At 46.1% G+C, this 16626-nt stretch overlaps 1 protein-coding gene and 1 pseudogene across 1 annotated transcript; both read right to left on the bottom strand.

Annotated features, from left to right (window-relative positions):
- Nucleotides 1-386: 386 nt before the first annotated feature.
- LOC138839523 (10 kDa heat shock protein, mitochondrial pseudogene) lies at nucleotides 387-883 on the bottom strand (annotated as a pseudogene).
- Nucleotides 884-2635: 1752 nt separating this feature from the next.
- On the bottom strand, nucleotides 2636-7053 carry LOC138840251 (voltage-gated potassium channel KCNC1-like). Its single transcript, XM_070040222.1, has 4 exons — nucleotides 6727-7053; nucleotides 6257-6447; nucleotides 5062-5595; nucleotides 2636-4848 (listed from the first exon to the last, which is right to left on the bottom strand). Exons 1-4 carry the CDS (start codon nucleotides 6848-6850, stop codon nucleotides 4012-4014), a joined length of 1686 nt encoding a protein of 561 aa, XP_069896323.1. The 5' UTR covers nucleotides 6851-7053; the 3' UTR covers nucleotides 2636-4011.
- Between the last annotated feature and the right edge of the window lie 9573 nt (nucleotides 7054-16626).

Below are 16626 nucleotides of genomic sequence, written 5' to 3'. Positions count from 1 at the left end.
CAATACAGCCACTAGAAACAGGAAGCCTTCTAGGGCCTGTGAGGAGAACAAGGCCAGTGGGGTCTCTGCTATCATTGAAGCAGACAGATGTAGGAATATGGAGATTGATATTCATGGAGCAGAGTGTCACTGGCTTATGAGAACACGTGTAGGAAAAAGTTAGCTCATAGCTCAAAATTTATCTTTCACACGTAAGAAAGAGGACTCATACCTATAATCCTAGTTCCCTAGGAGACTGAGATCTGAGGGTCCCAATTGAAAGACAGCTCGGGAAGGAAAGTCTGTGAAATTCTTTTTTTTTTATTTACATGTTTTATTTGGAAATGTTTATACCAGAACAGTGAAATTAAACTTTAGAGACAATGGATATCATTAGCTTATTACCATCAGTTTATTATAAAAGGGAGATATGGAAATTATTTACATGATGAAAGATCTCAGAACTTCCATGGAATGGGCAGCTTCACAGGATGCCATTTTAGTGATGTATTCACTCTACATACTTCCCAAGAATGTCACCATCCCTAAATAAAAAAATAATCCTTGTCATCTAGAACTACTTTGGTGCCTCCATATTCTGGGAGAAGAACTTTATCACCCACTTTCACCCTAACTGGCTGAATCTCTCCACCCTTTCCTTTAGAGCCCGATCCCACAGCCACTACGGTGGCTTGCAATACTTTTCCTTGAGACTTTTCTGGAAGCATAATGCCTCCTTTGGTCACAGTTTCAGCTGCACTCCTTTCAACCAGCACTCGGTCAAACAGAGGAATGAACTTCCTAAATGCTTGTCCGGCCATGACTCTCCGTGGTCGCCACTCGGACTCTGCTCTCACGCCGACGCTGCAAGGAGAGACCCGCAGTCGGGCTATGGGGACACGTGAAGAGGTCGCCCACCAAGTCTGTGAAATTCTTATTGGCGATTAACCAGCAAAAAGCTAGAAGTGCAGGTGTGGTTCAAGTGGTAGAGTGGTGGTCTTGAGAGAAAAGGCTAAGGGAAAGTACCCAGGCCCTGAGTTTAAGCCCTAGGACTGACACCAAAACAAAACCCAAAAAAAAGGAGCAGTTGATTTTAATTTTGGCTCATGGTTTCAGATGATTCAATCTCCAGTCACTTGGCCCTGTTCCTTTTGTGCCAGTAGTAGGGCAGAACATCATGTCAAAAGCATGTGGCAGAGGAGAGCTGTTCAACTGGTGTTTGCCAAGAAGAGGAGGAGAGAGATCAGGCCCAGTATCCCCTTCAAGGGCACTACCTCAATGACCTAACTTCTTCCTGCTGGGCCCACCTAATACTTCCAACACTTCCCAATAGTTCCACAGAGTGATGACCAAGCCTTTAACACATGGGCCTTTGGGGAACACTGAAGATACAAATGATTAACACTCCACCTTCCTCAAGGAGGAACAATTCACTCCTGGAAAGAAGATAGTGACCTTAATATGGTAGTGCAATCCCAATCACAAGAAAGGCAGGATAGTGGAAAGTGTTCAATATTCACTGAAGTCCCTAATAACAAGGGGATTTCAGAGCTTAGTCTTGTAGGGCATTATTTGCTGGAGGCTTAGGATAGGTTCAGATACACAGTTCTTTTTTTCTTTTTTGTCGATCACAGGGCCTGAACTCTGGGCCTGGGTGCTGTCCCTCAGCTCGTCAGCTCAAGGCTAGCACTCTACCACTTGAGCCACAGTGCCACTTCCAGTTTTTTCTGCTTAGGTGGTGCTGAGGAATCAAACCCAGGGCCTCATGCATGCAAGGCACTGAGCCACCTTCCCAGCCTTATACAGTTTTTTTTTATGGAAATAGGAGCATAGGAAAACTTGTGGCACAGTCATTCTGTGTGTGTGTGTGTGTGTGTGTGTGTGTGCGCGCAAATGGGCACGTGCACACGTGACTGAAGCTTAAATTCAGTGCTTGGGAGCTATCCTTTAGCTTTTTTATTTAAGGCTGGCACTCTACTACTTGAGCTATAGCTCCACTTCCATCTTTTTGCTGATTAATTGAAGACAAAGAGTCTCACAGACTTTCCTGCCTGGACTGGCTTTGAATCTCAATCCTCAGATCTCAGCCTTGTGAGTAGCCACAATTATGTGTGAACCACCACTACCTGGCTTAATCATCAATTTCTTGAGATGACTGAAATCCAAGCTCCATCACTTCTTCCCTTTCTGCCCTGGTTAATGTTCCTTCCTTCTCTATACCTCATTCCCACCCCCCACCACACTCCATCTGAGGGACAGTGGACTAAACTGGCCTCTGTAAACAGCAACTTTTTCCAATTTCTTCCACTTCTAGGCAGTAAGAAGGTAAATGTCTTTGATGCTTGCCATCCTTAAGTGGAAATCACCCCAATAACCCCTACCTCTGGTAAGTACCCACGATTTCTACCAATAGAAGATAGCCTTCTAGTCTTCAATCCTGGACCTGTTTTCTTCCCTTCCCCGCCTTATTCCCAGGGCACACACATTTTTTTTCTACCCGTTAAGTTATCTATGATTGATAATAGCTTATTCATTTCAGATTCACTGAAATTAGCTGCTTTTTACCTTACCAAATAATTGGTCGACCAGTATCATCCCTGTTGATGTCTATAAGCTTTCCCCAGAAAAACCACAGACAATCTTGGAATGACGATGTCAGAGGATATTTTATTTAAATGTTTTGTAAACAGAATTATGCTCACAGCTTCAGAAACAGTGAGGGCTCAATTCACCTCCCAGCTCAGCCAAGTTGCCTGGTGTACTTTCTCAGACAACCTAGTGGCTTGATTTGATGTTAGACCTGAGGAGGCCCCTTCTGTCCCTCCTGGAAGCCAGTTCCAAGAGAGTTGATGAGAGACACCACAGGAAAATCCAAGAGGCAAGAGCATGCAGGAAGGAGGAGGAGGAGGAGAAAGAGCAGGAGGAGAAGGAGGAGGAGAAGAGGAAGAAGAAGAAATGGAAGAGATCGGAAGGTAAGAATATTCAAATAGCAGCTAGGATTGGAGAATTGGAGGTAGACCCGTTGTGGGTACTGAAAAGTGTTTGGAAAAAAATTTTAAAAAAGAATTATAAATGAGTAAATTTTTATTAAAAAAATGGAAAAAATTTGGAAGAGGAAATTGATTGCCTGTTCTTGTCAACAATCCCAGTTTCCTCATTCCTGTCCATGCAATGTGTAATGATAACATTTCATGCCTATTAGTGACTATATACTGTTATTGTAGCTGATATATTGTGGCTAATATTGACTAACATATCATGATTACTGATGGCTTAATACTATATCTAAAATATTAGGGAAAAAACTCACAGAGATGGGGGAAGGAAGGATTGGGTAAAAATATAATGGGATAAAGAGGTCATAGAGTTGGAGTGCTTTGGGTTCAGTCATGGCTGACCCGCATCTGCCTAGAATCTCTGAGAATCTTCAAAGACTGTCAGAAGCCTTTGTCCCAGGATCAGTATGCAGAGCAATGCTACAATTTGGCTATACCTGGGTAACGAAGGTAGCAATTGTCACTGATACAACCAGCTTCTATCAAGATATTCACAAACAATTACTATTTATACCCACTGCCAATCACCATTGATATTCCCATGTAACCAGCTGATATATTATGGTTACTGTCACCCCAAAGTCCCCTATCTAGCGATAGGGTCCACTGGGGGAGGCAGGAATGTGAGAATGGGACAGAACTGGTTGCAAGAATTATAGCACCAATCCAGGAAACTATCCTTCCTGGTTATTTCAGGAGTAAGAAGAGAAGGGCTTAGGGTGGGTCGAGGACACTGAGGCCTAAAAAACTTTGTGCCTCAGGCTCTTCCTCCAGGGCGCCCCCTTGAGGAGAAGAAAGAAGCTGACCTATTGGCCATGTTTAGCTGATCCTGATGAGCAGGAATTGCCATGACCTAGGGCTATTCTTGAAGAATTGTTTTCTTGTCCAAGTCCAAAGTCAGAAATCATTATCAATAACCAGAAACTGGCAAGAGGAAAGGAAGGTGGGCCCCCTACCCCTCTTGACCAATGGCCCATTATAGGCCACTGGGCCTCAGTTTCTGGCGAGCCAGGGCTACGGCATAATAGCGCTGGAAGCGGACCAGGAGCACAGGCACCAGCAAGACACCAGTGCACATGCCCACGGTTGCTGTGACAGCAGCAGTAAGCTGACCCAGAGCAGAAAGGGGGTAGACATCTCCATAGCCGACAGTGGTGAGAGTTATCACAGTCCACCAGAGACATGTAAAGATATCTCCAAAGTGGAGCTCACCCTGACTTGGGGAAGACATGCCCAAGAGCTCTCCATAGAGGAAGAGTGAACCAAAGAATAAGATTTCAGCTACCCAAATTAGGATAAAGGCACATACTTCTTTCCAGGAGGAATGGAGAGTATGAACCAAGACTCTCAAGGCCAAAGACTTTTCAAGAAAGCCCAGAAGACGCACCAACTTGAGAACATAGAGAGAACGAATGGCTCCCAGAGTAAGGCTAAGGCGGGGTTGCCGTTCAGCCTTGTCACCCACCACTAATTCTACCAGCACAGGGAACAAACAGAAGATGTCAGCCAGATTGAGAGGGCTGCACAGAAAGCGCACCTTATCAGGGCAGGAAATGGCCCGGGCAAAGAGCTCAGTTCCAAACCAAAGGGCACACAGTAATTCCAGGTAAAGCAAGTGGGGGGCTCGGCGGTAAACAAGACCATTGTTCTGTTGCTGTTGTTGTTGCTGCGGCTGCTGCTGGTTCCCCCCTGCCCCCACCCCATGTCCCACAGGAGTGAAGTTGGCAGAGAAATAATCCAGCTGGACCTCCGTCTCCTGGAAGAAGATGACCAGGGCACACACAGCAAAGAGGGCGGAGATCAGGGAAAGGCACTGGGGGAAAAAGAAGCACATCAGAAATCTCACATACAGCCACTGCCTCCCTTTCTAGCTCTATTTCCACCTTCTTTCCCTCCATTTTTGGAGGATCCCCTCAAATTCTTCGAAAGAATCTCATAGATTCAGACTCGAAGGACTATGCCAAGTGCGTAGTAATTGTGGCAACTTGGCAAGGCCCTTTGGGACCACACATTGTGAATGAATTACCTTGGCCCCTAGGGATGACCGAGGTTGATCAAGAAGCATCCAGAGCCATGGCTTCCAAGCATTCCGCAGTCCCTGGTTTTCGATGGGGTTCAGCAGAAGGCGTTCATCCACATGAGCATTCTCACAGGCCTCCCAGGACAGGAAGTCCTGCGTACGGGTCTCCCTGCCACCTAGCTTGAGCCAGCAGCAAGGTGCCAATGGCGCTTCGGCCAGGCCCCAGTAAGCCAACTCCTCCTCTAGGACATCCCGACAAACATCGGCAGGACAATGCAACTGCCGGGTACGGTAGTAGCCCAGGACATAGCTAAAGAGCTCAGGATTGCGATCAAAGAAAAACTCTCGGACTGGTGGACCCTGAGCAGCTGGGGTGCCAGGCGGGGGTGGTTCGGTCAGCTTGTAGAGGCGGGTGCCTGGAAAGGCCCGCACGGTGCTGATGTAGGTCTCATGGCGCATGCCCCCTACGTTCAGGATCAGTTTATCGTCCAAGCCCTCCATGGCAAACCGTGAGCCTGCTTCTCGGCTGGCTCGGATCCGCTGGCAAGAGGAGGGATGACAGGGGTTAGGACGGGGTCCTTCTGTCTTCCTCTCCCTTCCCAGGCATGGCCAGGGCAGGGAGGGAGCGGAGGGCCACTGAAGTGATGTGGCAGCCCAGGCACCCGGGGGAGGCAGGGAGCTTGGGGGGGGGGAGGGGTAGGAGGGGCGGGAAATGCCTCTTCCTCCTGGGTCTTCAGGAAACAGGAGGGCAGCGAGCTCTCAGGTGTGGTCACAGTGACTGACCAGAGTCTCTCCTGGGCCCAGCAGTTCCAGGAGAAAAACCAGCCTAGCCTGGAAACAGATGTCTTTCCGGGGCTCTTGGGAGACGCCTGGTGGCTCCGAGAGAACAATTGTGCCACAAGTATACAGCAGGGGAAATCACAGACAGGCAACCGCAGACTAAATGGTCAGGATGAGCACAGGGACATCTCTTAGTCCTTTGTCATCACTTTGAAAATTTGAGATGGGGTGGGGTGCGATGGGAGGAGGGTGGTAGATGGGGAGGGGGGTAAAAAGAGAAGCCACCAAGAGAGGCTGAGCTTAAGGAGATGGGATTGAAGATAGGGGTGGCAAGGGACGCTGGAGGGCCTTAGAGATCCCTAGGCCTCCAAAGGGAGTAGGAGGTGCCTGACTTGAGAAACTGGCTGGGGGGCCGGCAGACCTGACAGCGATGATTTTTGACTCCAACTCCCCTGGCCCCTGATCCTGGGCACTCGTCAGCAACAGCAGCAGCAGCAGCAGGACCACTACCACCACCAGCACCACCACCAGCACCAGTACCAGCCGCACCAACCTCTGTGGGTCTCTCTAATGGGCGTCCTAAAATCGCTTTGGGCTTAATGAGTTCCTTGCCTGAAAACAGAGGCAAAACAGAGTGGAGGAGTGGGAGGAGGGTGTGAGGGACAGAAAAAGTAAAACCGGGGGGAATTAAAAACACTAAAAACATCTACTCAGATTAACATTTCAGCGCCCATCCCCCCACCCCAGGCAGCCTGCCCAGGCCTCCCATGTTTGTCCCTGAGTACAAAAAAGGTGGGGGGGGGGAAATGCATGCAAACACTCTCCAGCTTAGAAACCCCCACCCCAGCACCCTTCCACCCTTCCACTCCCAGGCAGCCCCTTCTCACTCACTTGGTTGGATTGCGTGGTCCACGAACACTGGCAGTGAAGGGACCAGCGGCTGGCTGGACGGCGGGGCCGGAGGTGGTGGGACGGGCGATGCCGCCACCTCCGGAGTTTGTGGCTGTTCCTGCATGGAGAGATCTCAGGCCCCAGGGCCAGGATATACTCATGGAAGAGCTGGAGTTTTCCAGGAGCTTCTTGTTCCTGCTGTGGTCAGAGGAACAAGTGTTGGGAGGCAACAAGCAGACCTAAGGCTATATGTGCCCACCTCCCGCCTGCTTGTTTAGGGAGGTTGTCCTGGCCTCCCGCCTGCAGGGAATCAGACAAGCGACCCTGGCCAACTTTACTGCTCCTCCTTCCTCCCCCGGCTCAGTTCCAGCCCAGAGCAGAGGGAGGGGAGGGACAGAGCTGGAGGAAAAACAGGAAGTTAGGTGGTCAGGCTCCAGCCAAGAGGCCACCTCACAAGACCAGCTAATATTTAGAACAACTTTCAACCCTCACTCCACCCCCACCCAGGCCCACTCTAATTCCTTACCTCCACCCCGCACCCCACACAATCCAGCTTAACTACAGCCCTATCAGAAGCCAGAAAGGGAGGAAGGGGCGTTGGGGGAGGGGGAAGCAAGTACCAGGAGTCCGCCTGGGAGGCCAGATGTGTTCTTGGCTGCATCTAACTGTTCCTGCCCACTCATTTTTCTTCTTTTTCTTCCTCAGAGGCCCCAGTGCCAAGGAAGGGGGCGGGGAGGGGGGTGAGGGTTGGACAAGGAGAGGGGCAGGGGAGCAAGAGAGAAGCCAGCTTGCCTGTGGCCTGTGTCAGGACTAGCAGAGACCCCAGCCCCTGTGAGACAGGCTTTATGTACACCTCCCAGTATCCTGCCTCACTCCTGCCCCCATCCCTGGGGTGGGGTCAACTCCCCTATTTGCTACAGATGAGAGTTTCCCAGTGGAGAGCCCAGATGACTCTAAATTCCAAGATATCCCACACTCCCACCCATTGGCCCAGTCCCTGAGCCTTTGCAGAAATGTCTATGAGAAATAAAGATTCCTACCACAATCCTACTCTTCCTTTACAGCCCATCCCTTGGAGCCAGAGAACAGCTGCACTAAAAGTTTCAAGGATACACAAGCAGACTTCGGGCTCGTATTTTTCTTTTGGTCATGGCCTTGCTCTGAGGCTGGGGGAGAAAGGTGATCTTCTTCAGTGGGTTTTGTGGCTACAGTGAGGAAGGAGGGAAGTGGTGACAAACACAACATGTCCTAGGGACATCTAATTCAGCTGTAGCAAACTTCGGTTCTACAGAGGATTTTGCTATGTAGCCCACACTGACTTGTGAACTTCATATCCATCTGCCTCAGCTTCTCCAGTGAGATTGCAGGCATGTTCCACCACACTTGGCTCAGGGATGGCTTTTTTTTTTAATTGTGAAAATACTGTACAGAGGGGTTACAATTACATGGGCAAGATAATGAGTACATTTCTTATCAAGCATTGTAGCCTCCTCTTTTGCAGGGATGGCTTCTTAAATCAGCAAACTATGACAAGACCCTAGGAATTAGGACCCCTATAGGAAATACCAAACTAGGAGTGAAAATGGCCAATCAAATTCGTAAGGCCCATAGCTACATTGACATATGCATATTTCCCGGCTTTTGTCTTTTCTTCCTTCCTTCCATCCTTGGTCCCTCCCCCTCTCCCTCCCCCCATCTCTGTCTCCTTTCTTTCATTTCTTTTCCTTTCCTTTTAGTTTTTTGTTTTTTTCCTTCTTTCTTTCTCCTGTCCTTCCTTTTATTTCCTCTCTTTCTTTCTTTCTTTTTGGTCTGGCTTTCTCCTTTCTTTCCTTCCATTCCTTCCTACCTTCCTTCTGACTTATCTTGTGTGCTCTCTCCCCCCCACTCCTTCATCTCTCCCCTCATCTCTCAGTTTCTCTTTCTCTTTTCTTTTTTTCTCAGCTAAGCCTTGCCCTCTTTCCCAAACTGCCTGAAACTCTGCTATTTACCACCCACTGGCTTTGAACTTAAGATCTTTCTGCTTCAGCCTCCTGAATGCTAGGATTACAGATGTGTACCTCCATGTCAGGCTTGTGTTCAATCTTTTTTGCAAATTGTACCAGTGTGAGGTGGCAACAGATTGAGAATTTGTGCCTGGTCAGTTTTGACCAAAAGTGTAAATCAATTCATTTTAATATATAATTATAACATTTTCTCTGAATGCAGGTAAAACATTTTTTCAGAGTAGAGAATGTAAAGGCAGTAGCTTCCTCTCTTACTCCTGCAGAGCCCCCTTCTTACACATCCTGCCTTTCCTGTGCACTCCAGTGCATTTGCTTCATGATTCCCTAAACCTGCCAGTCTCTTTCCTGTCTTGTATTTTTTACGCACAATGTTCCTCTGTCTTCAGGACACTCTCCGCCCCCCCCCCCCCACACAGCTGTCTCTCAAGAACTTTTTCTTTCATATCTATTTCTATTGTCAACCTTTTTGGAGGGAGTCTTACTTGACTCATTCTCTCCAAGACAGAATACAGAATTCTGCATTTTTATAACATGCCCTGGGTTTTTTTTTCAGGCTAGAACATTATTATGTGTATGTTCATTATTATGTATATGCTCATTCAATAATACTTCTATGAGAAATTGTCACACACTTTCATGGCTTGAAACAACATAAGTTAATGTGTTTTTTTGTTGTTGTTTTTAGTTCAGAAGGTTAGAAGTCTTGCACAGATCTCACTGGGATAAAATCAGTGTTAGCAGAGTTTCAGTCCATTGAGGAGGACCTAAGAGAAACACTTTCTTTGGTATCTCCAGCTTCTGGAGGCTCCTTGCATTATTTGGTCTATGGCCCCTTCTTGAGTGTGTGTGTGTGTGTGTGTGTGTGTGTGTGTGTGTGTGTGTGTGTGTGTGTGTGTGTGTTGGTAGTGGGGTTTGAACTCAGGACCTGGGCATTGTCTCATATTATTTGTTCACGATTGGTGCTCTTCAACTTGAGCCACACTTCCACTTCCAGCTTTTTGGTGGTTAATTAGAAGTAAGAGTTTCACAGATTTTCCTGCCTAGGCTAACTTTAAACTACACTCCTCAGATCTTAGCTAGATATCAGTAGCTAGGATTACTGGTGAGAGCCACTAACTCCCAGCTTCTTTCTGCATTTTTACAGCACAAAACATAGCGACAGCAGCCTCCTCTTCTGAAGTCTTCTTCCACTATAAAGATTCTTGGGATAACAGTACCCATCTAGATAATCGAGCATACTTTCATTTTAAGGTACTTCACTGGCTGTGGAGGATACTTCATTCACCACAACTATTCTATCTGCAAGTTCCCAAGGGACTGAGCTACGTCAGATTTATCTTTATTAGCTATTAACCAACTCACCTTTTTTTGGTGTGGGTACTGAAATTTAAGTCAAGGCCAGGTCACTCTCACTTATCTTTTCTGCTTGAGGCTGGCACTTTTACGACTTCAACCACAGCTCCACTTTGAATCTCAATCCTCACATCTCAGCTTTCTGAGTAGCTAGGATTACAAGAGTGAACCACAGGTCCCCAGAGGAAGTCCAGTCTTTTAAATTTTGCCCATCTGAGTTTCAGGAGAAATCAGAGGAATGGAATTCATCCTTTCAGAAGGCCATTCATTCTCCCTCAGGGTGCCTTTTCAGGCTCCCTTAACATTTATTTTTTTTGTCAGTCGTGGGGCTTGAACTCTGAGCTTGAGCGCTGTCCCTCAGCTCTTCAGCTCAAGGCTAGCACTCTACCACTTGAGCTACAGTGCCACTTCTGGTTTTCTGATGGTTTATTGGAGATAAGAGTCTCACAGACTTTCCTGCCCGGGCTGGCTTTGAACCTCGATCCTCAGATCTCAGCCTCCTGAGTAACTAGGATTACAGGTGTGAGCCACTGGCGCCCGGCTCCCTTTTCATTTTATCTACCATGTTTGCACTTAGGTTTATCTGGCCCCATCTGCCTTAACTACTTTTTGTATGTGTGTGGGAATGGATCTATCCTTCCCCAAGCTGAAGGACTCTGTCAACATCTCGGAAGTCTGTCCCTCATAACTATACAGAACTGGGCATGTAAAAGGGGACTTAATAAACCCAGAATTTGGTCTCAAACAATTTTGGCAAACATTTCCAGTCCCAATCCTCTTGCCACCTTAGATGATTCCCTCCTTTCTCCAAACAACATGAATACACTCATCCTCCATCTTTTTTCAACACATTCCTTCTTTCCAGAATGCTTGCCTTTCCCTTTCCCTCCTGCCTTCCCTTTCTCCAATTACTCCCCCCATAAACATCTGGTCATCTTTCAAAGCCTAGCTAAAATGGTTACTTATCTAGGAGACCTTCTTTAATCATCTGGTCAGAATTTATCCCTCCTTTCTCCTCATCTCTAGCAATTTTTGTCTTTCTTTCTTTCTTCCTCCCTCCCTTCCTTCCTTTCTTTCCTTCCTTCCTCCTTACTTACCTCCCACTCTCCTTTTCCCTCTCGCGTGCTCTCTGTCTCTCTCTTTTTATACCAGTACTGGGGCTTGAACTCAGGGCCTCACATTTTTGCTTGGCTTTTTCACTCAAAGCAGGTACTGTTCAGGCTGCTTTTGAACTGAAATCCTTATATGTCAGCTTCCTAAATAGCTAGGATTATGCCATAAGCCACAGATGACCAGCTAGTTTGTATTTCTTTTTTTTTAGTACAGATTCTATTCTCCCTTGCCTGCTAATTATTTGTTTACTCATCCTCATTGGCTGGTTTATTCCTTTGGGTACCTCACTTACCACTACAGACTTGTTTATCATGCAGTGTGGGTACCACGTTCCCAGCTGGGTTGTTTACTTGTTTACTCAGTAAATGAATGTTTCCTCTGAGAGAGGGGGGGAGGTAGGAAGGGAGAGCGAGGGAAGGAGGGAGGGAGGAAAGGAGGGAGGGAGAGAGTGTACTGGGTTTCAAACTCAGGACCTCACGCTCTCATTGGGTTTTTTCACTCAAGATTGGTGCTTTATCACTTGAGCCATACCCTCACTTTCAGCTTTTTGCTGGATAATTGGAGATAAGATTCTCACAGACTTTTCTTCCTATACTGGCTTCGAATTGTGATACTCAGCTTTCTGAGTAGCTAAAATTACAGGTGTGAGCCACCAGTGCATTACTTCTCCCTCGTCTTCTCTTTGGCATCACAGAAGGCTCAGGAGAAATTCTAGTGTAATTGTTGTAAAGCCCTCCTGCTTTCCTGACCCTCTCCTTCCTCATGCTCAGCCTTGCTCTGGATCTTGTTCTATACTCACTCTCTGTGAATTTAAAGGTACAAAATTACATCACTTGGATGACTATTTGGCATATATCCACATACTTGTAGGATTATGAAGCTGGAAGGGACTTCAGTGATCCTCATCTCTTTTTATTTAAAAAAAAGGGGGAAGAGGGACTGAGGGTTACTGAGGGCAAAAGATTTGTTCAAAAACCCATTTTAGATTGGTAACTTAGTTCAAATGAGATCCTTGAAAAGTTTCAGGTTTTATTTATTTTGCTTTACACACAGCCACCTTCCATTTGCTGTGCTTAGAACAGTGGGTGAATGGTGCCACATAGTGGCTGAAAGACTTAGTTTCACCTAATAGTTTTCCTCGAAAGTGGAGTTCCCAGCCACACCCGTTCTTCCTTTCTCTTACCACCTTGTATCCCTCACTTCTGCTTCCAGAGGATGAGAGAACAAAGACATCACCATCCAGGGATAACCCACAGTATTTCCACATAGCCCCAGCTGTTGCATACAGGACAACCAAGTGCCAGTGGCTCTTGCCTGTAATTCTAGCTACTTAGGAGGCTGAAATTTGAGGATCTCAATTGGAAACCAGCCTAGGCAGGAAGTCCATAAGACTCTTACCTCCAATTAACTACCAGAAAGGTAGAAGTGGAGGTGTGGTTCAATTGGCAGGCCATCAGCCTTGGGTGAAAAAGGTGAAGGATAGCGCCCAGGCCCTGAGTTCAAGCCCCAGTACCAGCACACATACAAAGAATGGTTTCACCAAGAAGTTTTTTCACAAAGAAGTTTGGGAGTAGAGCTATCACACAATTTATGAGCCAAGATCAAGCTTCCTAAAGGGAATTAGAAGAGGGGACTATTCTAAGACTCTTTTGAACCAGCTCAGAAAGCTGCCAGCTTGGAAGCTGAGTACTTCTTTTAATATTTGTTTGCCATATCTGACCTGCTAAGAACTGGCTTCACATTTGAGCACAGGCTTTTGTCTCTGGAATAGTCCGATCCAAAGACCCAGAGACTGGGACTAGAGAGATAAATGCTTGCAGAATCTCTCAGAAGTTTTACCAAGCTAGTTTGGAAGTTCAGAAACTAAGTCTTTCCCTCTTTGCACAGAGAAGTGCACTCTAGATGACCCACAAGCCTTCCTGGTCCAGCTCCTTGCAGGAATCTTCTACATTGCACATTCAGTCTCAGGCAGAAGAGGGAAAGGGGGACAAACTTCATGTCATCTGCCAAGATCTGACAACATGCCTCAGCTGGGAATGAAGATTCTTGGAAGTTTGGGAGAAAACAAGAAGCTTCCTTCGGCTGAACATAGGCCAGGGCCACCTGCTTGGCCCCACCAAAGAGCCTGTCATCCTTGACCCTCAGTTGGCTTATGGCTGGATGCCTGGATGGAGGAAAGTGAGAAGTGAATGAGGCTGCCAGGAAAAATGAGGCCTGGCTTTAGCCAGGTTCCGGAATGAAATCAGGGGCAGATGACTGAAAATCAGGCAGAGACCCAACAACAAATCAGGCAACAGTCCTGTGGTAAATGAATCTTTCTTCATACCTCTCCCATCTGGGTTGTGAGTTCCAGGAATCTGTCCAAAGTATGCGAGGCCCTAAGTGAGCTGGTTGCTAGCAAACTGGGGAAGGAGCAGTGCTTGGAAAGCTGGGTTTGGAGAGGAAAGGATGATAGAGATGGAAAATAGAGACCACAGAGCAGGGGAAACAGCAGTTTAGGCAGAAGGCTGAAGCATATTTTGTGGGCTAGGGTGGAATTTATACAGCCACATGATGGTTACATGAAATAATCTTGAAAATCAATTTCCTGGTTGGATTGGAGCTCCTAGAAATATAGTAAGCCACCCTTCTCTACACCCAGGATTCAGACCATAAGTTCATCTTCCAGTCATTTCTCCTCCTCATGCCCAGAGCACATGATGTATTTAGGGCTGTTGGCTCTGGAGCTAGAGTGATTCTAACACTCATGGGCTAATACTCTATATTCATAGAGTGTTCCATATATAGCACCTCAACTGCCTTTCAATATCTAACATACAAGTAGAACACAGAGGCAATGTGGCCATTACCTGTTACCAGGTGATAGTCATCTAATTAGCATCTCAGAGTTCTATGAGGCTGGCAGAACAGAGAGAATTATCTCCATTTTACAAATGAAGTTGAGTCTCACAAAGATGATGGTTTTTTTGTTGTTTTTATTTATTTATTTTGCTTTTGTTTCTTTCTTCTGTGATATTAGGGAGCAGAACCAGGGTCTTGTATATGCTAAAGTGTTCTACTTCTGAGCTATATTCCCTGTTGAAGAGATATGCTTAATTCATTTATAATATCAGTGACTATTCTAGTCAAAGTAATCTTTTTTTTGGGGGGGGGTCCGGTTGTGGGGCCTGAACTCTGGGCCCGGGCACTGTCCCTCAGCTCTTCAGCTCAAAGCTAGCACTCTACCACTTGAGCCACAGCGCCACTTCTGGCTTTTTTTTTTTGCTTATGTGGTGCTGAGGAATCAAACCCAGGGCCTCATGCATGCAAGGCAAGCACTCTACCGCTGAGCCACCTTCCCAGCCCCTCAAAGTAATCTTGGAATACTAAAGTCTCAATTCCTGTATCCCATAATGCCTACTAGTGACTGGGTAGTAATATTTAAATACCTGCAGTGACTTAGATCACTAAGATAGGGTTTGTCCAAAGCCCACAGCTTATAAGGTTATGAGGGATGAGCCAGGAACCTAGGATTCAGGATTTTAAGTGACATTTGACTTTAAGGTACTTACTATTTTCCTAGTTGGGAGCTTTTTCATTTTTTCATTTTTTAAAATTAATTTTTATTTATTTTTTATTGTGAGAGCTTTTTCATTTTTACTTGGTTTGCATCAAATATCCTTTTACATTGTAACAAAATCAAGACTCAACTTATGAACTGGTGGCTCATGCTGTAATCCTAGTTACTCAAGAGACTGAGAGCTAAGAATCTCAGTTGGAATCATCCCAAGCAAAGAAGTCCATGAAACTCTTATCTCCAAGTAACCAGAAAAAAGTTGGAAGTAGAGGTGTGGTTCAAGTGTTAAAGCGTCAGTCTTGAGCAAAAAAAGCTAAGGGACAGTGCCTAGGCCCTGAGTTCAGGCCCCATACCAACACACACACACACACACACACACACACACACACACACACACACACACACACACACACGGGGAGAGGGAGGGAGGGAGGGATAGAACAAGGCCAGGGGGAACCATTTATGCAAAAGGAAGAAGAAGAAACAAAAACATGGAGTGCTAAAAATAAGTCTTTGTTATAGAAAAGCATAGAGGTCTGAGTAAGAGTTGGAGAGATGGAATGGAGCTGAGGTGAGAAGGAAAGGTAAAGTTTAGTCAACTCCATGAAACCCAGAAGATTTTAAAAATACATTATTCATCTTGGAATTAGAAGTTTTTGTTTTTGTCAGTCGTGGGGCTTGAACTCTGGGCTTGGGCGCTATCCCTGAGCTCTTCAGCTCATGGTAAGTACTCTACCACTTGAGGCACAGCGCCACTTCTGGTTTTCTAGTAGTTTATTGGAGATAAGAGTCTTACGGACTTTCATGCCAGGGCTGGCTTTGAACCATGATTCTCAGATCTCAGCCTTCTGAGTAGCTAGATTATAGGTGTGAGCCATGGGCGCCCGGCTGGAATGAGAAGTTTTGAGTACTGGCAAGAGGTGATAGCACTGAGAATCGCTCTCAATTTGGGGTGTTGCTCCAATTGAGCCAGTATGCAGATCATTCAGGTTAGCAACTACCACATTGCATGTAAACACCTCATCCTTTGCCAGCATTCCAAAGACTCAAATGTGAAAAAAAAAAAAAAAAAAAGAGCTAGGCACTGGTCACTCACATCTGTAATCCTAGCTACTTAGAAAGCTGAGATTTGAGGACTGCAGTTTGAAGCCAGCTCAGGCAGGAAAGTCTGTGATACTGTTATTTCTAATCAAACACCAAAAAGCTAAATGTGGAACTGTGGCTCAAGTGGTAGAGGGTTAACCTTGAGCACAAGTCCTAGGACAGTGCCCAGGCCCTGAGTTCAATTTTCAGGACACACACACACACACACACACACACACACACACACACACACACACACACACACACACACACACACACAATTTAGCATCCTTCTAGCTAGAGTAGCCATTTTGGATTTTGGAATTAAGGTCCAGAGAGACATGGACTCTTCCAAACCAGAGAAGCTAGCCCTACAAATATTTCTGTCAGTGTTGTTATGTAACTAAGAGTCACCATACACATGACTATTTAGCAGGAAACCTGGGGTCCAAGTAGAAGTTTTTGTCTACATGACATTAAAACTAAGCAGACCATTTGGTCAGTTTTGGCCAACTTGATTCACCTGATTGCTTCAGTGGAATATAAACAGCTACACTTCTTGGCATGAAAGTGACCAAATAAACAGTTCTTCCACATAAAGTTTTTGCTTCTTCACTCTGGATTTTTTGATTCATGGAGACACTAAGTCTGAGTGTGACTTGATTTTCTAGTGTTCACACTTCACCTGATGCTCAGCACAAAGGCAAGACAGAAGCACTCTTGGGCTTATTTCATACTCACCCGCAGCCCTCCACAGCTATTCCTTCTGCCTAGCACATCTGACTTTGCCAG

Source organism: Dipodomys merriami, unplaced genomic scaffold (assembly GCF_024711535.1).
Source record: "Dipodomys merriami isolate MVZ:Mamm:240054 unplaced genomic scaffold, mDipMer1.0.p SCAF_3, whole genome shotgun sequence".
NCBI classification, from domain to species: Eukaryota; Metazoa; Chordata; class Mammalia; order Rodentia; family Heteromyidae; genus Dipodomys; species Dipodomys merriami.
The sequence above is the reverse complement of the archived record's forward strand: the minus strand, read 5'-3'. Positions and strand labels throughout refer to the sequence as shown.